The 26,120-nt window shown below is 33.7% G+C and overlaps 1 protein-coding gene across 1 annotated transcript in view; it reads left to right on the forward strand.

The window, feature by feature from the left end:
* Positions 1-6,138: 6,138 nt before the first annotated feature.
* Positions 6,139-26,120, forward strand: part of LOC129216978 (dynamin-1-like) — a gene marked incomplete at its 3' end in the record, with an annotated part of 50,533 nt that continues 30,551 nt past the window's right edge. The window contains exons 1-3 of the mRNA XM_054851205.1: positions 6,139-6,260; positions 9,212-9,219; positions 14,972-15,149. Coding sequence (XP_054707180.1) covers positions 6,139-6,260; positions 9,212-9,219; positions 14,972-15,149 — 308 coding nt within the window. The remainder of the gene's footprint in view (positions 6,261-9,211; positions 9,220-14,971; positions 15,150-26,120) is intronic.

A 26,120-nucleotide genomic window follows, 5' to 3' on the forward strand; every position in this document is an offset into this window, starting at 1 on the left:
AACGCAGTAAAAAAAAATAAATAAATAAAAAAATAACGGAATTTAACCTTGCAACTTAACTATATCGTAAGCTTCGCTATATGTAAAGAAGGAATTTATGAAATTTGTGTAGAAAATTTCTCTTGTAGTAAGTGAGCTTATAAATATTTGTTTTGTTAAAAATTACCTTTTGTGTAAAAATTAGAGTGAACGTGTGTATTGAAAATTGACGCTTCTGGGCAATTCCATGATAAGGTCAACCAGATGATCAAATTTTCAAAATTAAAATTTGTAAACAAATGAGGTGTCATCTTAAAGGTAAAGAGTTGTATATTTTGAAATGCCTGTCTAAAATTTGATCACTTCAGTTATAAATAAGTTACAGCAGGTTAAACCAAGGTCAACATCTTGAGTATTTTCAAACCATATTTGGAAACTCTCGAAGAAATTCTGTTTTTTCCAAAAAATACATGCTAATATTATGAATTGAGACGAATAACCATTTAAAGATACAGAGTGTTGCTGGTGATGTTGCAAAAATGTGTCAAAATATAATTCATTTTGATTTGTAAAAGAATTCCTCTGGGGTAGATGAAGTGTTTTACGTCCGACACCAAAATGGGCAGTTAATTATCCTTAGCCAATAATTTTAAAGCTACATACATATATTTTTGGGTACAAAGTAAGAATTTCAATCACTTAGATGTAACCTATTTTCATTTTGTAACAAGTGAATATTTTTTACTAAAATCTAGGTGTCGGACGTAAAAAATTTTTTACGTCCGACACCATTTACGTCCGACACTGTTACATTCCTTTAAATAACATATGTTTTCAACTGTGTTTCTCCTTTTTATGCCTTCAATTTCAAAGTTAAAGTGAAACATGCATAAAAAACAACTTAGTGAATTTATTGTATATACATTTAGGGTTGATAGGGGTAAGTAGGACCCCTTTTGAGAAAAGATGTGTTGGATGAACGTAATACAGATGATTAAGATCAATTTTGGCAAATTTGCCAAAACTATAAGCGTAAAAAGAAATCAGAAACACTAAATGACTGCGTCCATGTAAAGTTGACTAAGGAAGAACCATTATCAATATTCAACCCATATAAATCTTGATGGTTTTCTTTCATATTAGTTTCACAAATAACTAAGCACCAGCTTTTGTAGCAGAACTATCAATTCCTAAGTCATCATAATTGTCTTATTTCACAAATACAAATATTTCATCAAAGTTGCTTTTGATTTTCAAATCCTCACTGTTAGGGGGGGGGGACTACTTACCCCATAGTGTAGGGACGTCTTATAGCAAAATTTTACGGGGTAAGTGGGGGCCCCTCCTCTAAAACAGTTTTTAATAATATTTTACTCAAAAATTCTGATTGCAGTATGATGCACTTTAAGTTAAACTGTACATGAATGTTTAATGATCATAAAAAAATAAATGCTAACCGGGAAACACTTCTTTGAAAAATGCTGCTTAAACTCGCCAAAAAATGTTGTTCAGATTTTTTTTTTTTTAAACTAAGTTCTCTGATCTAGAAAAAAATTCCACTTAACCCAAATATATGCAAAACTGATCACTATGATGAACCATGACATGATCAATGTAAAAAAGTATAAAAACCATATGGATATTTCAGTTTTGGGGGCGTGACCCAATTACCCCAGTGTCCCACTTCCCCAACCAACCTCGAACCGACCCTACTTTTGAATTTACTTGGTAAATTTTGTTTCAGTATGTGTAACCTATAATTTACATATTTATAACTGAAATCATTGTTATGTAGTATTTACATTTAAGAGCAATAGTTTATATCCAATATGAACAATTTACGTCCGACACCGAAAATTTACGTCCGACACCAAGCTAAAAATATTTTTTTAAATAATTTTATTCCTTATAATATCATTTGAAAACTGTGATATATGCTTCAATCATAAGTGTACTTTAGAATTATGCTGTTTTTAAAATTAAAATGTAAGCCAATTCACAGACTTTTTATAATTTTTAAGTGAACCATCAATTTTACTATTTGTGTGTTTACGTCCGACACCAACTCTTTAAATTTTTTTAATTTATACTTTAGGGATCTATTTTGGAAAACTAACATGATTTTTTATTCAGTGGGATGTAGTAAGTATCTTGTAAATAAATTTGATCATTTTGGAACAGTTTATATTTGGTAAATGGAATTAAAACTGAGAAATTTTTCTTCATTTTTTACGTCCGACACCATGGAATTGCCCTTCTGTTATTTTCAATATACGCATTTTACTCCGCGTTGATAGCACAATTATAAGAAAATTTTTCAACAATCAAACGATTAATGTACGCAGTCTATCTTTATCAAACAGCTAGGCTCGGGGTCCTTTTTAAGAAGACTTAAACCTAGAGATCTTTCTCAATTTACTGTAAGAAAACAAAACCTAGAGATCTTTCTCAATTTACTGTAAGAAAACAGTTTATTTAGTTAATCTGAGACAGTTCACAGAAAGGTATTTTAAATATCATCCTTTAGCTGACTTATGATTTAGTGATAGTATTGATAAATGTACCCTTGTGTCAGAAAAATTTCAGCAAAACTTTTTTGACCCTCTTTGTTCCACCAATATCCCCTTTTCAAAATTTTTCAAAGTTGATTGAAGCAATGAGTGAACCGAACCAATTCTTTTAAATGTGGATACTACTTGATACTACTAGGTACATGCTAACATAAATACTTTGGTGGCTCACTCATGACTTTGAGGGCAAAGGTCAATTGAAACTGCTATTTTTTTAAAAACTTTTTTTTGCCTTGTTTAGGCCCAGATATTTGCTAAAGCCGTGAGTAACCCTCGGAAATAAGTATATGATTAACTACTCACCACAGTGTAGTACTAAGAAATAGAAAAAATAGCTTTCGTTTCTCTTGACTTTAGTAGTTAAACGGTCTTAAAGTCGATGATTTTTTTAAATGCCCAAGTTTAAAGGTCAATAACTTTAATCGTGACGGGTCAACAACTTTGGGATACAGCTGTAGTTATAGTCCGAGTGGTGTAATTTAAGGTCCCGCCTAGAAACCCATGGCAACTAATCAACTTTTTTAATTAAGCAGTCTCAAAGTTGATAATTTGAAACAAAAAGAATTAGTTTTAGGTCAATTATTCTAAAACGCCTGAGTCAATAACTTTGAGCAAGAACTGTAATTATGCTCTACGTGGTGTAGATTTAGACTCATGTCAGAAAACCATGAGATCTAATCAGCTTACTTAATTAAACAGTCTCAAAAATGATGATTTCAGTATAAAAGAGCGTTTTTTCACGAGTTTATATACGTGCTACTCAAAATCTTATGAGCTCAAACACGCATAAATACTAGAACGAATCAACAGCCTTTTGTACTTAAAGTTCCCAAAATTTTATGCTTCCAGTGTAATAAAATTTTCTGTAACCTTGACCGCAACATGGAAATTCTTCTCACAAATTCACAAATCTGATCCGCCGTTTTGGAGTACTATATTTTTTAGGTCCTAGATCCTCAGGATTCGGTTCTCGGAAGCTGAAAAACAGCATTAGGAAAGATGATCGAGCAGGGATAGTTTGAAAAATCAGGTCAGTTGACGTAGAATCACTGTGTTATAATCATTATGCACATTTCACCTGCATTTTTTGTTTTGTCTAAGGATTTTTTTTTAGGTATATTTATATTTTTACTTTTGAGCCTTATTTAATAAATTTATTTATTTATAAAAGTTTATTACTAAGTAGTGTATATGCAAATTCTGTTGCAATTATGAACTCAATCTCTTACCCAACTGCAATCCTCTTCCTATAATATAGCATTGATTTATGATCATTATAAAGTCAAAAATAACAAAAGATGCTTGTGAATTGCCACAATGTTATATCAGGGTGATTCCACGTCAACTGACCTAAATTTCTCGAACTGTCCTTGCTCGATCATCCCCGAATGGGATAAAATTTTATAGAGGTGTTGAGATGTCATTGAAACTAACCTATGCAAATTTTCAGCTTCCGAGATCCAAATCCTGAGTATCTAGGATCGCCAAAATATAGTGCTCCAAAATGGCGGATCAGATTCGTGTGGTCAGGTTACAGAAAAGTTTATCACACTGGTAGCATGAAATTTTGGGAGCTTAAAATAGATTTGGCAGTTGATTCGTTATAGTATTTATGTGAGTTTGAGCTCATAAGATTTTGAGTAGCATTCATATAAATTCGTGAAAAAGCGCTCTTTTATACTGAAATCCTCACTTTTGAGACCGTTTAATTAAGTAAGATGTATTTATCTAATGGTTTTCTGACATGAGTCTAAAACTACATCACGTAGAGCATAATTAGAGCTTTTGCTCAAAGTTACTGACTCGGGCGTTTTAGAGTAATTGACATAAAACTGATTCTTTTTGTTTCAAATTATCAACTTGGAGACCGCGTAATTAAAAAAGTTGATTAATTGCCATGAGTTTCTAACCTGGATCTTAAACTACGCCACTGGGATTTATAATGCAGCTGTATCTCAAAGTTATTGACCTCGAAACGGACATTTTTAAAAAAATTATCGACTTTGAGACCGTTTAACTACTAAAGTCAAGAGAAACGAAAGCTTTTTTTATATATTTCTTTGTACTATACTGTGGTGAGTCGTTAATCATATACTTCTAAGGGTTACTCATGGCTTTAGCAGATATCCGAACCTAAACAAGGCAAAAGAAAGTAAAAAAAAGTAGCAGTTTCAATTGACCTTTGCCCTCAAAGCCATGGGTGAGCCACCAAAATATTTATGCTAACATGTACCTAGTATCAAGTAGTATCCTTATTTAAAGGAATTGACTTGGTTTACTAATTTCTTTTGAAGCAAAGCAATCATATATTTAGCTCTTTTTTTCTCACGACCCTTAACTTTTACCTCTACAATAGGGCCAAGAAGTCAAATTAAAGAGGAAAGAAACTTCCCTTTTTCTTATCACCATACTAGTAAAATATCCTGAAAGTTTTAAGGAAATTGAAGGTGTCGGCTATCAGGCCCCCATTCACTTTTTCCAGCTTAAAAAAAAAAAGACTCTTAAACATCATTAAAAGCGGATGATCATTTTTTGGCTAAATGCAGAGGCGGCTGGTGCCTTGAAAAAGTGAGGGGGTCAGATTATGGGTGCTCTCGCACCCCCCGCCCCCCATTTTTGAAAAACGTGATACGGTGGCACTTTCACCCCCTGGCTTTTCAAAATAAAGAAATAAATTTTAAAAAGCAATATTAATTTAATATTTTTAATAGTAATGCTATTTTTAATCTTTTAATATCTAATTATTTTGAATGAGTAAAATGTATTTTATTTTAAACAAGACCAAATTACAGAATTGCAAAAATCTTGTGATCAGAGAAATATGTATAAATTATAAATTAATTAACTTTTACAAAGATGAAAATGCATCTCAGTGTCACTAAAAAATAAATAAAATAAAAATATATAAGCTAAATTAAAAAAACTAAAAATAAATAAATTGAAAAACATAGTAAAAAAAAAAAAAAACTCTTAACGATTTACATGCGGGTGTATCCTTCTGCATATGAATCTGCCGCCGCGGCGTCCATGAGCGAGATTCAGAATTTTTATGCAGTCTAAGAAAAAAAAAACTTTTTATTTTCTTCAAATTATTGATAACTTGTCACATTTTCTTTGAAACTACATGAACAGTAATTTAAAACAAGTAATAATAAGGAAGGGCAAATGTCAAATTAGCCATCAGATCATTGAGCTCACAAACAAAATCATTGCTGCAGAAAGATCCTGCATTTTACAATGGATACCGGCTCACGTAAACATTTTTGGTAACGAGAAGACTGAGGTCGCAAAAGCATCCCGTAATGCTCCTCAACCATCCAACTCCCTAACCCTCGTTGACGCCAACGCTGTTGCTGGCCGAGGACTAATCGGTCAACAAGTGAAAAGAAACTCCATTCCGGATTTGAACTGTGACTGAGCTATATCGACTATTATAACCAGACTTAGGACAAATCACTTAAAGGGGATGAGGATTTCTGCGGACGGACAGCGTAGTTACACCAACTTTTGTCCTCATTGCCCAGATGATATCCCACTGTCTCGTCAACACATCTTCAGCTGTCCAGCAATCCAGGCCAAACTTTTTAACATGGGCTTAGAAGACCGAGTGGACCTTCTCTATACAGATAAGGCTGTCGAAGTTGCAAAGACTGTCTACGAGAGCTTATGCACATTCACGACATCAACATCATCATCATCAATAATTTCTGTGTAACAATGGGTAGATATTTTTTGAATAAAACAATAATCTTGTAACGATATATGCACACACGTTAATACAACACAACAAATAACAGTGGCGCAACTAGAAAATAATTTTTAAGGGGAGAGGGGGCAAGGTAGGAAAAAATTCTCATCAATTTGATCGATTTGATTTGCTCATCATCATATCTCTCAATTTTGAAACTTCGTTGTAAAAACGAAATTTTAGATTTAAAAGAACTCAGCAGTTCCAATTTTGGAGGTTTTAAATATTGTTCGTAAATTTGTTCATTTGGTCAAAATGTTACACAAGTAACCACATTACAACCATCAACTAAAACAAAACTAACTTTTATTAACATAAACAAAATAAAATTAAAACCATAGGAATGGTTCATGCTGGTATTTCAAGGGCCAGCGGCTCCCTTCAAAATCCACATCAATCGGAATCGCAAAACCTAAAGCAATGTTTCAATTTAAACTTAAACTTAGATTTGCTGTAAAAACTGGCGAGATATTTTCTCGCCAAAAGAAACTAAAAGGGAGATTCAACACACTCCCCCAGGATGAACAATTGAAATGTTCAGCAAAATTCAAATATTTAACTTTTTTTTTTAAACATAATAACAATCAAACAAATTAACATACTTACAAACTTGGTGTAAACTTCAAATGAATAACAGCTAACTAAAATATATAACAGTCTGAATTAGACATGAAATAACATAAAGTTCAATTTAAAAGTAAACAGAAATGACATTTTATGCGGAAGATTTTTTTTACTGAGTCACTGACTCAATGTCAAGTTCTAAATTATACAGTAATTGTATAGGTCTCCTCACAACGCCTGAAGGCGTTCGAACAGCACAAGATCTAACTTTAGAGTCTCTGCCGAAAAAAAGGTCTTTAACGACTCCTATTTTCCACATGTGTTTTGGAACCTTGTCTTCATGAACTATAACCACGTCTCCAATTTTGAATTTTGTAGGAGTATCTATTGGAACGATGCGATTTGCAGATCGAAGTTCCATTAAGTACTCCGTTCTCCAACGCTTCCAGAAATGGTTTAAAATTTGATCTCTGTATCTCAATAATTTCGTGAGGGTCTTTTTGTTGGATTTTGGTTCTGCCACAGAAGGAATATCCGGAAAGAAATTTGGGCGCTTGCCTATCAGAAAATGAGAAGGAGTTAGGGGAAATGGCTCGTTAATTTCATCATACACGTAAGTTAAAGGTCTTCCATTTATAACAGCTTCGATCTCAGTGAGAGTGGTTTGAATCTCTTCATAGCTCAAGCAAGATCGTCCTAAAACTTTCTTCAAGGGCGTTTTGACAGAACGCACCATACGCTCCCAAAACCCACCCCGCCAGCTGGCTCTAGGTACAATAAATTTCCACACAATTCGGTTTTTAGTAAAATACTGTTGAACCTCAGCTTTGGAAATCTTACTCCAAATCTCCTTCAGTAAACTATCAGTTTTGATAAAGGTCTTGGCATTATCACTGTATACAATTTTACAGAGTCCTCTACGTGAAACAAATCTTTTGAAAGCTAAGATGAAGGTTTCAGTGCTGAGGTCAGATGCTACTTCCAGATGAACAGCTCTAGTAACTCCACAGGTGAAGAGCACAATGTAAGCTTTTTCCGGGCCCGATTTAGTTTTGATAAAAATAGGGCCGGCGAAATCAACAGCACAGGTCTCAAATGGGGGTGATTCAATTATCCTATCCTTCGGTAAAGGAGCAATTTCTTCTTTGCCAGGTCTAACTTTAAATCTTTTGCAAATAATGCAAGATTTCAGCACAGATTTAACATATTTCCTTCCTTTGATGATGTAATATGTTTCTCGAAGATGCGCCAAGGTTGTGGCTACTCCATAATGATAAACTTTTTCATAGGCCTGAAGAATTAGCAGTTTGGTGAATTGTTCCCCGCCCGGGAGTATCCAAGGATTTTTTTCCCTTAGAGGCAGATCAGATAAGCGAAGTCTTCCCGATAAATATAATAAACCATCTTCATCCAATTTAGGGTTTAAATTGTATAAAGGAGAATTTTTATTGATAGGTTCTTCCCGTTTCAGTTCTTCAATCTCAAGAGTGAACACAGTTTGTTGAGTTAACTTTAACCAATATTTTTCCGATTTTGAAATTTCTGCAGTAGTAAGCTCACCTGACAGCTTAGTCTTTTTCTTATTAATGTTATTAAGGAATCTGAAAATCCAAGCGGTGATGTTGTATACACGATTAAGTTTACTAAATTTTCCTAAATCCAGCAATGGTTCTGTAAGTAATTTAATATTGCAGGAAAGCTGAATAGAATTTAATTTGAACCTCTTTTCAATCAAGTAATCATTATTGCTGGGAAGAATGTCATGCTTCGGCCACCTTTCTTTAGGCATTGATAACCAATCTGGACCTTCAAACCATAATGTATTTTCTACAAGACTAGTTAAACTTTCCCCTCTGGTCAACAAATCTCCAGGATTGGCTTTCCCTGGAGTAAAATTCCAAATTCTGGGGTTAGTCAAAGACTGTATTTCTTCAACCCTATTTGCCACAAAAGGCTTCCAGTTTATCGGTGAACCCTTTATCCAATGTAGCACGACAATGGAATCTGACCAAATATGGACATCTAAAACATGAGAACTAAAAACAGTTTTTAAATATTTGCACATCCTAGCAGCTATTATCGCACCCATAAGTTCGAGGCGAGGGATTGTCAAACGTTTTATAGGGGAAACCCTACATTTTGCCCAAACAAGACTGGTCCGAATTTCATTATAATTTTTGGCACATCGAAAATATGCAACAGCACCATAAGCCTTAGGACTTGCATCAGAAAAAATGTGAAGTTCTATGGTATCAAAATTTTCTAAACCCCCCGGAAAATATTTACGAGGTATCTCAAACTTGAGTAAATGATCAATTTCTGAACACCAACTTTCCCACTCATATTTTAGATCATTAGGTAAGTTTTCGTCCCATCCTATACCTCGCTGCCAAGTTTCTTGCAACAAACTTTTCATCCTAACAGTAAATGGTGAAAGAATTCCAAGAGGATCAAATATCTTTAGAACAGTTTTCAAAACAACGAGTTTTGAAGGATTGATTTTACAATCCTCGCGAAAGTCTGGAACGTCAAAATGCAAGCTATCAGAATTGGTATTCCATAGTAAACCCAATATCTTTAAGGTATCATTACGAAGTTCAGCTGTTTCACACATTCCCTTTTCTTCCCACATTTTTCGAAGTTTTACGGAATTAGTATTAAATTTCCGCAAATTCATTCCAGCTTCTTTAAAAATATCTGAAGCTGTCGATGATATGTAATACACTTCTTTATCAGATTTCGCACCAGATATCAAATCATCTACATAAATGGATGAATCCAAAATATTAACTACTTGGGGATGATTTTCATATTTTTTAATATGATGCTTGATCGTAGAAGCCAAAATAAAGGGGGAACAGCTTACCCCAAAAGCCGCCCTCGAAAATCTCATAAATTTTAATTCACCCCTTTCGTTACTAAACCATATAAATTTCAGGTAATTCCTGTCCTCTTCCGCAATTCCAATTTGCAAAAAAGCTTTTTCTAAATCGGCGCAAAATGCAACATTATGTTTCCTAAAACTAAGTATTATATCAAGAACGTTTGGATTAAGATTAGGTCCGGGGAATAAACAATCATTCAAAGAATTTAAATGTTTCTCCTTTGAAGAAGCATCAAACACCATTCTAACTTTAGAGGTTACCTTATCCTCTCTTACTACTGGTCTATGAGGCATGAAATAACTATTTTCGATTTTTGAATCAGAACATGGTTCTATAACCCCATTACGTTCCTGTTCCAAAACAATAGCTTTATAACTATCAAATAAATTAATGTCCTTTTCAAGTTTTCTACTTAAATCGTCAAAGCGATTTCTTGCAATTCTGAAATTATTCGCAACTTTAGACTTATCTTCTTTCCATAATAAAGAAGTTTCGTATCTGTTATTTACAAACTTTAAGTTAGATTCAAATTTATCAATTATTGCCTTTTCTACTTCTGAAACATTTTCCCTAGATTGCATAATCCCGAGTGATTCCAATTCCCACAAAAATCTTAAGCTTTCGATCTCATTATCAGGGCTTAGCTTGCTACTTACGACTGAGAAACTACAAACAGATTTTCTTTCCCCTTTCATTGACCCATCCTCTACAAAACCGCAAAGCGAGTACCCCAACAAACTATCACACAGAAAGAGTGATTTTGTTAACTTTTCAACCGGTCCATAACAGATTTGGTAAAAATAATCCGCACCAATTAATAACTCGATTTGAGAACCACCTACGTTATCACAACTCGAAAACTTGTATGACACTAGTTTAGTCATAACTTCTTTGCCAAGTGGTGGGGAGTGAATACTAACACTCGAAATCACATCTGTTACTAACGCTTCAATATGAATACAACGCGATTTATCATCTACATGAGATAACTTCAACTCAACGACATCAAAATTTTTAATTTGCGGTTTAAAAGCTCCAAATGAAAATATCTGAAGTCTTTCTTGCCTTAAAACTGGAGGGTTTAATTCTGAAATTAAATTTTCTGTGACATAAGTTTTTTGACTTCCCGTGTCATAAAGAAATAAAGACAATTTAGAATTCGAATCAGATTCCACCTTAACGCATGAAGTTTGCAAAACTACCTCTTTAGTATTTACATTAGTAATATTTTTCCGACAATGAGAAACTGAAGTAATAATTGATTCTCCCCCAGTATCTCTGTTTACATTTGCGAGTTTGAAAGTTTTATTGGTACAAATTGATGTGTGATGAAAGTTACCATTGCATATTTTGCAGCTCTCAGTTTTAAATTTGCAATTTGAAGATAGGTGATATTTACGAAAACAAACATAACATCGCCCAGTCTTCCGCAATTTTTCACGTTTGTCAGAAATAGGCTTCGACTTGCATGATTTCGAATCATGTTCTGTTGAATCGCAAAATATACTAACACTTTTTGAATTTGTAGTTAATGTAGAAGTCGTGGGAATATCCCATTTGTAATTACTAGTCTGCTGTTTATTTTTTTCTTTTTTACTACTTGAAGAATATTTTTCAGAATTCTGCAGATGAATTGTTGCTTCACGAGATTGAACTTCATTTTTTATAAATGTTAGAAGTTCATCGATGTCCATATCTGTCATACTTGACCGTTTACGATTGAAATCCAGGGCCATTTCAGTTGGAATTAATTTCAATAAAATAGGTGCAAGCAAGTGTCCGTAACTACCGGATGTAACACCGAGGGAGTTTAAATTTCGAATTTGAACCTCAACATTATCATAAAGTTCCCTTAAGTCCCTTATGCGATAGGAATTTTTCACTGGTTTTAAATTTAACAGCTTACTCATATGCGCATTAATGACTAAATCATTTCTACCATATCTGTTTTTCAACGAATCTACAGCTGATTTGTAATTTTCTGCCGTAAGTGAAAATCCAGCAACAGCATTATAAGCGCTGCCACCAAGTAGAGACTTCAAATATGAAAATTTGTCGATAGGAGATAAACTTTTGTTTTTATCAATGGCATTAGAAAATTGGCCCCAAAATTCCAACCAGCAACTGCTGTCCCCATAAAACTTATGTATGGTAAGTTTAGGAAGTTTCATACAACGCTCAACTTTGAAGGATTGAGAACTACTTTCATCTTTCGAGATTGATGACTCAAACAATTCCTTTTGACTTTCAGCAGCACGTTCATTTAAAAACTTAGTAATCTTGTACCGAAATTCTATTATTCTTTCGCTATAATGTTCAGAAGTTTCTATTTCATTTTCAAATTCTGACTCGGCAGTCAGATCTTGGATATCCGAATTTAATTTTTTCAAGCAGTCGTACTTTTCATTTAATTGGTCTTTATAAATACTTAAAAGATCAATTTTCTTCTCTGCTGCGATTTCCTCACTTTCTAGTGCTGTATCTATTTTGTTACACAGTTTTGAAGTCTGTGTTCTTAAACCTCCGCGTTTCTTCTTTAGGATTTCTAATGTACTTGTCATTTTCATTCAATGCAATATTTACAACAGGTATAATAATAAACTGAGCTTACCTGTGTAAATTTCAAGACTTTTCAGATTCAGCTGATCACAATATCAAGTCCTGTCGCGGACGCCAGTAAAAGAACTCAGCAGTTCCAATTTTGGAGGTTTTAAATATTGTTCGTAAATTTGTTCATTTGGTCAAAATGTTACACAAGTAACCACATTACAACCATCAACTAAAACAAAACTAACTTTTATTAACATAAACAAAATAAAATTAAAACCATAGGAATGGTTCATGCTGGTATTTCAAGGGCCAGCGGCTCCCTTCAAAATCCACATCAATCGGAATCGCAAAACCTAAAGCAATGTTTCAATTTAAACTTAAACTTAGATTTGCTGTAAAAACTGGCGAGATATTTTCTCGCCAAAAGAAACTAAAAGGGAGATTCAACAAGATTATCTTTGGCGATGTTTGTGGAAAGAACAGTACAATGGACTCCGCGGAAATTTGTAGAAATTGAATCCTTAAAACGCAGTTACAGACCATATTTATTGACGTTGGTAAGAGATGGAGCTCCGGGACTCTCCGTGATCTTTTTTCGAAAAATAAATAGAAATCAATCCTTCCTCCCCCCTCCAATTTTTCGAAATTGCAGTTCCAAAAACGCATTGTAGATAAACTTGAAATATTTTCACGGGAAGGGGCTCTGGAGCTCTCCCCTGGATTTTTTTTTTCGTAATTGAAATCCCAAAAGCTTAAGCACAATATTCTATGATATTATGAGGAGATGTTCAGAGACTTCCTCTTAAATTTTTCATAAGTGGTTGTTTAAAAAAACCTTTTTTTTTTTTTTTGATGATGTTTAAGAAAGACGGTTCGCTGGCCCTTGCCTGAATATTTTCTGAAAATGAAGTCTTAAAAACGCGATTGTAGGAACATGTTTGGTAACATTAGAGATAGCAATCTTTCGAAATTGAGGCTCCAAAAACGCAATTTTAGGCGATTTTCGAACGTAATTTTAAGCGAAGTTGAAAGGTATTCGGAGACTTTCCTGGAAATTGAAGATCTGGCAATAAAAGTTGAGACGTTCCGTAATATTTTTGAACGCGGGGGGAAGGGCGAGGGGCAACTGGCCGGCCAGTTAGCTGTAACTATTGAAATTTTAGCAACTAAATTAAAAACGTGAAAAAGTAATAATTTTTTAGGTATATTCAAAACTTAAAAAAGAAAAAAAATCTAAAAAATCTATGATTTCTTTTCTAAATTGTCATTGTAGTACGCTAATTACTTGAAGACAAAGAGTCAAGAAGACAGCAAACGATGAAATCTTGTGCAAATGAATTCCTTTTTTTTACTGTATGTTGTTTGTTTTAGCTAACCTGAATCACGCAAGAACATTCGATCTATGTAAAATAAACAACATACAGATTGAGGTTCAATACGTCAGTGTTGGGGGAGGGGGGACCCACACATAATCCGCCCCTCATTATTTTTTAAACTTTTTTAGCAGATTATACGTTGGACAATACGGTAAAGCTCTTTTTTTTTTTTTTTCAATTTCAAGCAGGTACGCACGAAAAAAAAAAAGAGGAAAATAAATAAAAAGTTATAAATTATTTTCTCAGGAAAGTGATTGGCCCCGTCCCCCCCTCTGGCCCCTCCTACAAGCCGCCACTGGCTAAATGAGTTTGAGTTACTGAAAGATATATGTAATTGCCTTGAAAGAATAAAAGCCTTATAAAATTATCTCAACACACCCTAGTGTAAACAACTCGATATAGCATACTTTTGGACAGCTTTATACGGTAAAAACCATCTGTCCTGTTTTAAACCAATTTTCGCATGATACATAATCTTTATACACCTTGTATCTATTTTGTAACTAAAACCCTAACAAGCAAGTTTAGTTAAAAAAAAAAAAACCTTACATCGTGATGCATCGCTACATCGCGATGTAAGGTTAGCGATGCATCACGATGTAGAAATTCCTACCTCGCCCAGCCCTAGTAGTTGAATAAGAGAAAAATAGTTTAAAAAGCCTAAATGCTTTAAAAAGCGCAGAAAACTGAGTTAACCTGAGAGCGATGTCTTAAGCATGTCTGTTACTGGTGCTTAATACTCGAATTTTGCTGTTGATTGGTTGAATTCGTTAAACAGTGGTTAATCAGAATACAGGTGAGACATTTATTTTTTTTTTTGAAACATTTTTTCCCAGTTGAGCTCTTATTTTAATGACAAACAACAGTGAGTAAATATCAACAAGTGGTGTGTAGCTTTGAGGTATTTTATCGTGTTATTAATTCACATAGCGCACAGTTGGGCATTATATTACTTTGACGCTTCACTTTTTGTAGCACATAATTACAAGTTACTGTATTCACGTGTTTCGGGTTTTTAAGGGCCCCCCCTTTTTCAATGCAAAATAAGTAGCTTTTAGAAGTTTATATATCCGGTAAAAGATTTTTAATCGGATGTATTTACATAATAACCGGATATCTTATACCGGGCATCTTTTACATCCAAAGGAAAACTATTTTGCATTGAGAAAGGGGTTCCGTGAAACCCCGAAACACGTGTCTGCAGTACTCTGTAATTTTGTGCTACAAAACGTAGGTTACTTCTCTGCACTAAGGAATTTATTTATTTTGACGACACTGATTTACCGTAATTTTTCTTAGTGTACCATTCACTTGAACAAGGGATTGGAGATGAATGCGACTTGATAGAGCTTGTGAATCAACTGCAGAATAAACTGGCCGCTGGTGGTCACAGTTTGAAAATTTCTTTGCCTCAAATTGTGGTGGTCGGATGTCAAAGCGCTGGAAAAAGTAGTGTTTTAGAAAGTATTGTTGGAAAGTAAGTGTTTTATTTTTCTTGGAACGTTTCAGCCGTCTTAATGACAGACGTAAAGGAAAAGGAGGAAAACGGCTAAAATATGGGTATAAACTAGGTTTGCAGAGAACGCAATTTTGAAAACTTACAAGAGATTTTCGAAGTGTCGCTTTTACTTTCCTCTCGCTGACTCAAAACATAATTTTAATTTTTAAATCGACAGATGAATTGGGATTGATAATAATACTCTAAATCTTTGAGAAGTAATCAATTTTTAAAGCAATATTTAGCATGTGGTTATTTTATTGGGAAGGACCTGTTATTTATTTTTGGTGAAGTAATTCTTGGAATATAATGATTCTTAATTTTTGAAAATATATAATTTAAAGTTCAATCAAATTTTTTAACGTAAAATAATAAATAGCTGCAGTTTCTGGAGGTCTTATTGAAAAGCAAAAAATAACATTTTATTAAAAAAAATATCTATTAAAGATAAGTATTTGTATTTTCTGCACTCATTCGATTTCAAACATCTTTAGTGCGTGCAAGCCCGCGCCAAGCCTGATCGGCGCCGTCGTTCAAATGTCTTTTGAGCTCCTTTATGCTGTAACGTTCGAGCAAAATATAGTTAACACCTGAGGTGAGGTTTTGTAGACAAATGTAATATGGAAAAAAATACGTTTGGAATTTAATTAATCAAAAGAAAAACAATCTGTACATTTTTAATTTTAGAACACAGTGTACGTTTTTACTTCATATCTCGAAGTTATTTCGAGTAAGTGCGGATGTAAGAGAGGGGCGTTCGAAACTGACTTTTGAAATCTGACTTTTTCTCTTGTAAGTAAATCTTGCATTGAGTTGCTTTTAAGAAAGAGATAGCCAGTTTCAGTTACTCAAAATATTTTACCAAAACAATTAAAAGAAATAAATCTTGAAAATTGATTTAAATAATTATTGCTCATATTAGTCTAATAATTACTTAAAAAATGGGCAAACGGCTAAAATGCATCCTAAATTTCCAATACTTAGTATGCTGTCCAGAAAGCAAGTTGGCTATTTCTGGATTTCGTATTGACCAATATTTAGTTTGATTCTGAAGAAAATGTTTCAAAATGTAGAACATTGTAAAAAAACCCACATCACCGAGATAGCGGGGTTTTTTTAGCAGAGGGAGGGGGATCAAGTAATAATGGTCAAGTCTTACTTTTCGGGACTAAAAAGTTAACTTAAATTATGGCCTACAATATATAAATATTACGCACATCTAAATAAAATACAAATGTGCATACCGTATTTTTTATGTATAATACGAAACCATGGAATTACTACGAAATAAAAATCACAAAAAGACTACAATTGCTCAAATTATAATACAAGATATTCACCGCAAGAACCAAAATAGGGCATAGCAAATTTCTTGCACCTCCGTTGCTCAACCTTGTGCACTGTAGACATACCGAAATAGCATTCACGGCTCCACATGAAGAAGGTACATGCCAATGTATGCATTAATTAAAGTCACTTGCTTTCAGTGTAAAAAATTGCGCATTTGAATAGCATGTTTAGACTCAACAAATCAATAATTTTTCCTTTTAGATTCTCAGCGAGACTGATTAATTGTTTCAATGAGCAGTAAAAGAACTCAGCAGCTCCAATTTTTGCAGGTTTAAAATTGTTTGTAATTCTGTTCCTTTGGTCACAATTTTAGACAAGCAACATTTATTAACATAAAACAAATAGAATTATACATGAAATACACCATCAGCTCAGTCATTTCCACCCGAGGACTGCAGTTTCGTGCTTATTAACACTCATCGGCTCGGCATAGGAAAGTGACTGAGCTGGAGATGAAAAAACCTCTTAAGGAAGCCAAGAGTGCCAAACAAACTGGTACCTAATATAGAATTAGCTCAGACCGGACGAGTGACCGAAACAATGGTTCGGTGATGAAGGTGATGTGCTAAGATGAAGGTTTCAGTGCTGAGGTCAGATGCTACTTTCAGATGAACAGCTCTGGTAACTCCACAGGTGAAAAGTACAATGTAAGCTCTTTCCGGGCCCGATTTAGTTTTGATATAAATAGGGCCGGCGAAATCAACAGCACAGGTCTCAAACGGGGGTGATTCAATTATCCTATCCTTCGGTAAAGGAGCAGTTTCTTCTTTGCCAGGTCTAACTTTAAATTTTTTGCAAATAATGCAAGATTTCAGCACAGATTTAACATATTTCCTTCCTTTGATGATGTAATATGTTTCTCAAACATGAGCCAAGGTTGTGGGTACTCCATAATGATAAACTTTTTCACGGGTCTGACGAATTAGCAGTTTTGTGAATTGTTCCCCGCCTGGGAGTATCCCAGGATTTTTTTCTCTTAGAGGTAGATCAGATAAGCGAAGTCTTCCCGATAAATATAATAAACCATCTTCATCCAATTTAGGGTTTAAATTGTATAAAGGAGAATTTTTATTGATAGGTTCTTCCCGTTTCAGTTCTTCAATCTCAAGAGTGAACACAGTTTGTTGAAATAATCAGTAATCCAACGTTTTGAAGCACAAAAATTGCTTTAACCAATATTTTTCCCATTTTGTAATTTCTCCAGTAATAAACTCACCTGACAGCTTAGTCTTTTTCTTATCAATGCTTATTAAGGAACCTGAAAATCCAAGCGGTGATGTTGTATACACGATTAAGTTTACTTAATTTTCCTAAATCCAGCAATGGTTCTGTAAGTAATTTAACATTGCAGGAAAGTCTGAATAAAATTTAATTTGGACCTCTTTTTAATCAAATAATCATTATTACTGGGAAGAATGTCATGCTTCGGCCACATTTCTTTAGGCATTGATAACCAATCTGGACCTTCAAACCATAATGTATTTTCTACAAGGCTAGTTAAACTTTCCCCTTTGATCAACAAATCTCCAGGATTAGTTTTCCCTGGAGTAAAATTCCAAATTCTGGGGTAAGTCAAAGACTATTTCTTCTACCCTGTTTGCCACAAAAGGCTTCCAGTTTATCAGTGAACCCTTTACCCAATGTAGCGCTACAGTGGAATCTGACCAAATATGGACATCTAAATCATGAGAACTAAAAACAGTTTTTAAATATTTGCATTCCTAGCAGCTATTATCGCACCCATTAGTTCGAGGCGAGGGATTGTCAAACGTTTTATAGCGGGAACCCTACATTTTGCCCAAACAAGACTGGTGCGAATTTCATTATCATTTTTGGCACATCAAAAATATGCAACAGCACACAACAGCACCATGAGCTTTAGGACTTGCATCAGAAAAAGTATGAAGTTCTATGGTATCACACACAAAATTTTCTAAACCCCCGGAAAACATTTACGGGGCATCTCAAACTTGAGTAAATGATCAATTTCATTTTTGGCACATCAAAAATATGCAACAGCACACAACAGCACCATGAGCTTTAGGACTTGCATCAGAAAAAGTATGAAGTTCTATGGTATCACACACAAAATTTTCTAAACCCCCGGAAAACATTTACGGGGCATCTCAAACTTGAGTAAATGATCAATTTCTGAACACCAACTTTCCCACTCATATTTTAGATCATTAGGTAAGTTTTCGTCCCATCCTATACCTCGCTGCCAAGTTTCTTGCAACAAACTTTTCATCCTAACAGTAAATGGTGAAAGAATTCCAAGAGGATCAAATATCTTTAGAACAGTTTTCAAAACAACGAGTTTTGAAGGATTGATTTTACAATCCTCGCGAAAGTCTGGAACGTCAAAATGCAAGCTATCAGAATTGGTATTCCATAGTAAACCCAATATCTTTAAGGTATCATTACGAAGTTCAGCTGTTTCACACATTCCCTTTTCTTCCCACATTTTTCGAAGTTTTACGGAATTAGTATTAAATTTCCGCAAATTCATTCCAGCTTCTTTAAAAATATCTGAAGCTGTCGATGATATGTAATACACTTCTTTATCAGATTTCGCACCAGATATCAAATCATCTACATAAATGGATGAATCCAAAATATTAACTACTTGGGGATGATTTTCATATTTTTTAATATGATGCTTGATCGTAGAAGCCAAAATAAAGGGGGAACAGCTTACCCCAAAAGCCGCCCTCGAAAATCTCATAAATTTTAATTCACCCCTTTCGTTACTAAACCATATAAATTTCAGGTAATTCCTGTCCTCTTCCGCAATTCCAATTTGCAAAAAAGCTTTTTCTAAATCGGCGCAAAATGCAACATTATGTTTCCTAAAACTAAGTATTATATCAAGAACGTTTGGATTAAGATTAGGTCCGGGGAATAAACAATCATTCAAAGAATTTAAATGTTTCTCCTTTGAAGAAGCATCAAACACCATTCTAACTTTAGAGGTTACCTTATCCTCTCTTACTACTGGTCTATGAGGCATGAAATAACTATTTTCGATTTTTGAATCAGAACATGGTTCTATAACCCCATTACGTTCCTGTTCCAAAACAATAGCTTTATAACTATCAAATAAATTAATGTCCTTTTCAAGTTTTCTACTTAAATCGTCAAAGCGATTTCTTGCAATTCTGAAATTATTCGCAACTTTAGACTTATCTTCTTTCCATAATAAAGAAGTTTCGTATCTGTTATTTACAAACTTTAAGTTAGATTCAAATTTATCAATTATTTCCCTTTCTACTTCTGAAACATTTTCCATAGATGGCATAATCCCGAGTGATTCCAATTTCCATAAAAATCTTAAGCTTTCAAGCTCATTATCAGGGCTTAGCTTGCTACTTACGACTGAAAAACTTCAAACAGATTTTCTTTCCCCTTTCATTGATCCATCCTCTACAAAACCGCAAAGCGAGTACCCCAACAAACTATCACACAGAAAGAGTGATTTTGTAAACTTTTCAACCGGTCCATAACAGATTTGGTAAAAATAATCCGCACCAATTAATAACTCGATTTGAGAACACACTCGAAAATTTGTATGACACTAGTTTAGTCATAACTTCTTTGGTAAGTGGTGGGGAGTAAATACTAACACTCGAAATCACATCTGTTACTACGCTTCAATTTGAATACAACGCGATTTATCATCTACATGAGATAACTTCAACTCAGCGACATCAAAATTTTTAACTTGCGGTTTAAAAGCTCCAAATGAAATATCTGAAGTCTTTTTTGCCTTAAAACTGGAGGATTTTATTCTGAAATTAAATTCTCTGTGACATAAGTTTTTTGACTTCCCGTGTCTTAAAGAATTAAAGTCAATTTAGAATTCGAAACAGATTCTACCTTAACGCATGAAGTTTGCAAAATTACCTCTTTAGTATTTACATTAGTAATATTTTTCCGACAATGAGAAACTAAAATAATAATTGATTCTCCCTCAGTATCTCTGTTTGCATTGGCGGGTTTGAAAGTTTTATTGATACGAATTAGGGGTGCGACATCGATGTCGATGTTTTGGAAACATTGATGTTTTTGTTAAAACATCGATGTTTTACTTTCGATGTTTTTGGAACATCGATGTTGGATCGTTTCCAAAATTCGTCGTTGGGTTCGATGTTCTTTCGATGTTGATGTTTTTATATTTTAATTGAAAATTGTAACAAAATTTTTTACAGAGAAGCGACATCGATTGAAAAACATCAATGATTCAAAACATCGATCTTCAAGATAAGGGGGGTGGGAAAAAACGATGGTAGTATCTGTAAATTGACCCAAAAGCATTGAACTCTCGGAAACATCTAAATTTGTAGGAGCTGAGCTCCTGTCAGCTACCATGCAAAATAAGCTCAAACAGTGATGCCAACTGCTCCGCAAAAATTGCGAAACTCCTGAGCTCTGCAAAAAAGTTAGTTTGCTCCGCATTTCCCGGCCGAGCGTTTTCGAGCATGACATAGTGTTTAAAGCTGTTTTTTATTTTTATGCTAGTGCTTAAAATGATTATCAAAGCTCAAAAGCAATTAAGTGGTCTTCGTTTTTTTATTGAATCATGCAAAATACGGAGCTGCTCCGCCAAATTTCAAAATGCTTCTTAAAACCACCACACATGCTCCTCAAATTGTTTCTCCAAGGTTGATTCAGAATAGTCATTGCTTAGAAAATAGCATAGAAAAATTCAAAGAAAGTAAATTCGCAGCTGCTGGTGTTTAGATTATCTGAAATTTCCCAAAACTGTTTAAGCTTCAACGGAGTATAAAATGAATGCATTCAAAATTAACATGGCATTTTTTCAATGTTTTATAAGCATAAACGGCGACAGAAGAGCTTTCTCTGGTCTGATTTGTTTATTTTTTCTGTTGACTTGCGAAATGTGGTGTTGTACGTAATTGGTTAGAAAATATATGTATATAATTTAATATTGGCTTTACTTAGAAATTTCTAAAAAAAAAAAAAAAATTGGTGTATAAATGAATTGATGCAATGCCAAAAAAAGAATTTACTGATCCACTAAGAAACGTTTGATAGAGATTATCATATACATTTAAGTCTAGTGTTGTACACTCAAAAATGTATGTTATATATTGATAAAAAGATCGATGTTTCGAAACATCGTTTGAAAACATCGATGTTTTTTAGTCGATGTATCAATATCATCGATGTTTTAATTTCGAACATCGATGTTTTGAAGCATCGACGTTTTGCCATCGATGTCGCACCTCTAATACGAATTGATGTGTGATGAAAGTTACCATTGCGTATTTTGCAACTCTCAGTTTTAAATTTGCAATTTGAGGATAGGTGGTATTTACGAAAACAAACATAACATCGCCCATTCTTACGCAATTTTTAACTTTTGTCAGAAATAGGCTTTGACTTGCATGATTTCAAATCATGTTCTGCTGAATATTAAAATATACAAACACTTTCTGAATTTGTAGTTAATGTAGAAGTCGTGGGAATATCCCATTTGTAATTACTAGTCTACTGTTTATTATTTTTTTTTCTTTACTACTTAAAGAATATTTTTCAGAATTCTGCAGATGAATTGTTGCTTTACGAGATTGAACTTTTTTTTAAATAAATGTTAGAAGTTCATCAATGTCCATATTTGTCATACTTGACCTTTTACGATTGAAAGCCAGGGCCATTTCAGTTGGAATCAACTTCAATAAAATAGGTGCAAGCAAGTGTCCGTAACTACCGGATGTAACACCGAGGGAGTTTAAATTCCGAATTTGAACTTCAACGTTATCATAAAGTTCCCATAAGTCCCTATGTGATAGGAATTTTTCACTGGTTTTAAATTTAACAGCTTATTCATATGCGCCTTAATGACTAAATCATTTCTACCATATCTGTTTTTTAACAAATCTACAGCTGATTTGTAATATTCTGCGTAAGTGAAAACCCCGCAACAGCATTATAAGCAAATAAAGATTTCAAATATGAAAATTTGTCGATAGAATATAAACTTTTGTTTTTATCAATGGCATTAGAAAATCGGCCGCAAAATTCCAACCAGAAACTGCTGTCCCCATAAAACTTATGTATGGTAAGTTTAGGAAGTTTCATGCAACGCTCAATTTTGAAGGATTGAGAATTACTTTCATCTTTCGAGATTGATGACTCAAACAATTTCTTTTGACTTTCAGCAGCACGTTCATTTAAAAACTTAGTAATCTTGTACCGAAATTCTATTATTCTTTCGCTATAATGTTCAGAAGTTTCTATTTCATTTTCCAAGTCTGACTCGGCAGTCAGATCTTGGATATCCGAATTTAATTTTTTCAAGCAGTCGTACTTTTCATTTAATTGGTCTTTATAAATACTTAAAAGATCAATTTTCTGCTCTGATGCGATTTCCCCACTTTCTAATGCTGTATCTATTTTGTTACACAGTTTTGAAGTCGGTGTTCTTAAATCTCCGCGTTTCTTCTTTAGGATTTCTAATGTAGTTGTCATTTTAATTCAATGCAATATTTACAACAAGTAGAATAATAAATTGAGTTTACCTGTGTAAATTTCAAGACTTTTCAGAATCAGCTTATCACAACATCAAATTTTGTCAGTTGGACGCCATAAAAGAACTCAGCAGCTCCAATTTTTGCAGGTGTAAAATTGTTCGTAAGTCTGTTCCTTTGGTCACAATTTTAGACAAGTAACAACACTGCAACTATCAATTAAACAAAACTAACATTTATTAACATAAAACAAACAGAATTATAACCATAAGAATGGTTCTTGCTGGTATTATAGGGCAAGCGGTTCCCTTCGTAAATTCAACATCAATCTAAAATCCTAAAGCAATCTGAACTGAGATTCTTTCAATTTAAACTTAGGTTTGCCATAAAACTGGCGAGATATTTAATCGCCAAAAGAAACTAAAAGGGAGATATAACAAGTAAACAGTATAATTTTGCCGCCGCCAGTATATACTATAATGAAGAATTCCATTTAACTTTTATGGTTGGAGTTTGTTTCTCTTCATTTGGAGCATTTTTGATCGCTAGAACTCGGCGCCTTTTTGGCTCTGGCGCCGCTGTGCACCGCACGACCTTGCACGTAGGGATGGTGCGGCCCGGCGTGCATGTGATTTAGCAGGAAAATCTGGCTGTAGAAAAGGGAAATATGGAGTAGCATAGCTGCCAAGTGCTCCGTTTTTCCCGGAGTTTCTCCGATTTTTATTGCGTACTCCGAAAATCCGATTTATTCCAAAAAAACTCCGTTTTTTGACTTTGCTTGTACACTTTTCGATTTCTGAATAAAAAGAAGAAATTTCCCTATCCTGGAAGGTAGGAATTGTGCACAAACTCAACAAAAGAGGAGGCAATTTAATGCCCTGGAAGCATTAGTGTCCAGATAAACACTGAGTGGGAGCGCTAATCGATCGGAGAACATCGTTTTTTCATTGAGCATTTCAGCTACGTGCAAAACGTAGCCGCCATGTTTGGTCATTCAGAAGATGGAAGTAGACGATGCTTAAGTGCTTTCGTTTTCAAAGACAAAACAGAATTGGGGGTTTCTTTTAACTGTAAACTAATGAAAATCAGCAAAATGTGCTGCAAAATGTTTGTTTTTTGGTTATTTTAAGTAATTTTATTGAGAAATGAAAACAAGTATACTATTTAAAATTTCATCTTATCCCTATTGCTTTGGACACGAATGTGCTAAAGATTCTCAATTAAATTGTAGTTTCATGGGGATTTTTTATTTTCAAATTATTTTCATGCAACAAATTCAAAATTTTATGTCTGAATTTTTGACTTAGTCGCCATATTTGGTCATTTGCGAGATATAAGTACACAAAACTCTTAAAGTGGCCAAGTTTTCAAAATCGGAATTAGATGTTTATTGCAATGCAAACTATTGAAAATAATGCAAAATGGGCTTTTTTTTTTTCGGAAAATTCTAAATTTTTTTCTTGAAAAATGAAAAAAAATTTTCTTCAGAATATTATGTTATCCTATTTGGTTTGGATGCTAATGTGCTAAAAACTGTCTATTTCATCTAAATTTTAGTTTTTTTAAGGATTATTAATTATTTAATTACTTTTAATGCAACAAATTCAAAAATCTATCATCTTAAATTTTTTGCATTGTTGCCATGTTTGGTCATTTGCAACATGGAAGTAGACAAGATTATTAATAGCCTAAGTTTCCGAAAACAGAATTGGTTGTTTGTCTCAATGCAAACTATTAAAAATAACAAATGGCAAAAAGTTATGGTTTTTTTTTTTTTTTTTAAATTATTTTTTTGAAAGAGAAATTTTATCTGTATTTGATCCTTATTGCCTCGGAGGCTTTGTTATAAGCTGAAACCATTTCATCTAAAATGAAGGTTCCTGCTGATTTCTCATTTATTTATATATTTTTTTAAATAAATCAGAAATCTATTTTAACTTGAATTTTCCATGTACAAAAAAAGTATTGAATGACTCTATTTTAAAATGTGTGAAGTCCTATTCATCTTTTTTTTTCATGAAAGTTGAAAAAACTGCCCCATCTCTTCTCCAGTTTGTGTTTCAAAACTTGGTGACAGTTGTGGCCACTAAGTTTTTGGAGTCTAGTGGCCAGACTTAGAAGATATCCAAGTCTTGACCTTTACTATGAAGTTGATTTACTTCCAAGTATAAGAAGTAATCGTGTGTGTGTGTGTTTTTTTTTTTAAATCTTCAAAATGTTCTTATGCAATGCATTTTCAATACATGTAGGATATGTATAAAGGAATATTTTTAAAAAGGGTTGCAGTTTTATTAAATCAAACAGTAATCATGTTTTTTTTTTTTTTTTTTTTTTTTTAATTTTCAATATGTACCTACGTAATGATGCTTTTTTAATGTAAAATATTTTATCTTATACTTGGTTGTAGTTTTGTTGAAAATCTAACATGAAAATTCAGAAATGCATTGTAAGGGTGCTTAGAACTTATAGAAGCTTACGGTACAGAAGGAAGGTTTAGCACAGGCCACGATTTGGTGCTCCTATTTTAACCCTCATTGCTCCTATTTTTTCCCTTAAGTGCTCCTATTTTTTTTATCTTGAGGTTGGCAGCTATGGCGGTAGGGTGCAGTATCGTGCAAAATACGCGATACGACTTGAAGCAAGTTACTTTTCCTTTAAAAACAGAAGAATGGAGAAGTGAAAAGGGAAGATGAAAACGAAGCTGCATGTGTGATTGTGAAAGATGATATTCAAATGATGAGGGGGTAAACAGCGGGTCAAAAATACTTTAAATAGGTTGACATAGAGAACACTTGTAATCGAAAAAAAAAAATCATTTGTTTGAAGTGTAAATATAATTGATGTTTGGTATGCAAAGAGTTGTCCCCTAATGTTATTTTTGTGATACCCCATGATAGGAGTCCTCCCGTGCAAACAAACCTTTCCCCGATCTTTTAGAAAATTACAATTTATAGTTAAAGTTATTTGTTTAAGCTTTTATACTACAGTGTCTCCCAAAAGTGTTCGTACACCTTGAAATTTTTTAGTAAAATCGAAATAACGCAAAACTGAATTCGAATATGAAGTCCAATATTTTTTCGCATCATTCCTATGTCATCTTCTATTTATA

Source organism: Uloborus diversus, chromosome 1 (assembly GCF_026930045.1).
Source record: "Uloborus diversus isolate 005 chromosome 1, Udiv.v.3.1, whole genome shotgun sequence".
In the NCBI taxonomy this organism is placed as follows: domain Eukaryota; kingdom Metazoa; phylum Arthropoda; class Arachnida; order Araneae; family Uloboridae; genus Uloborus; species Uloborus diversus.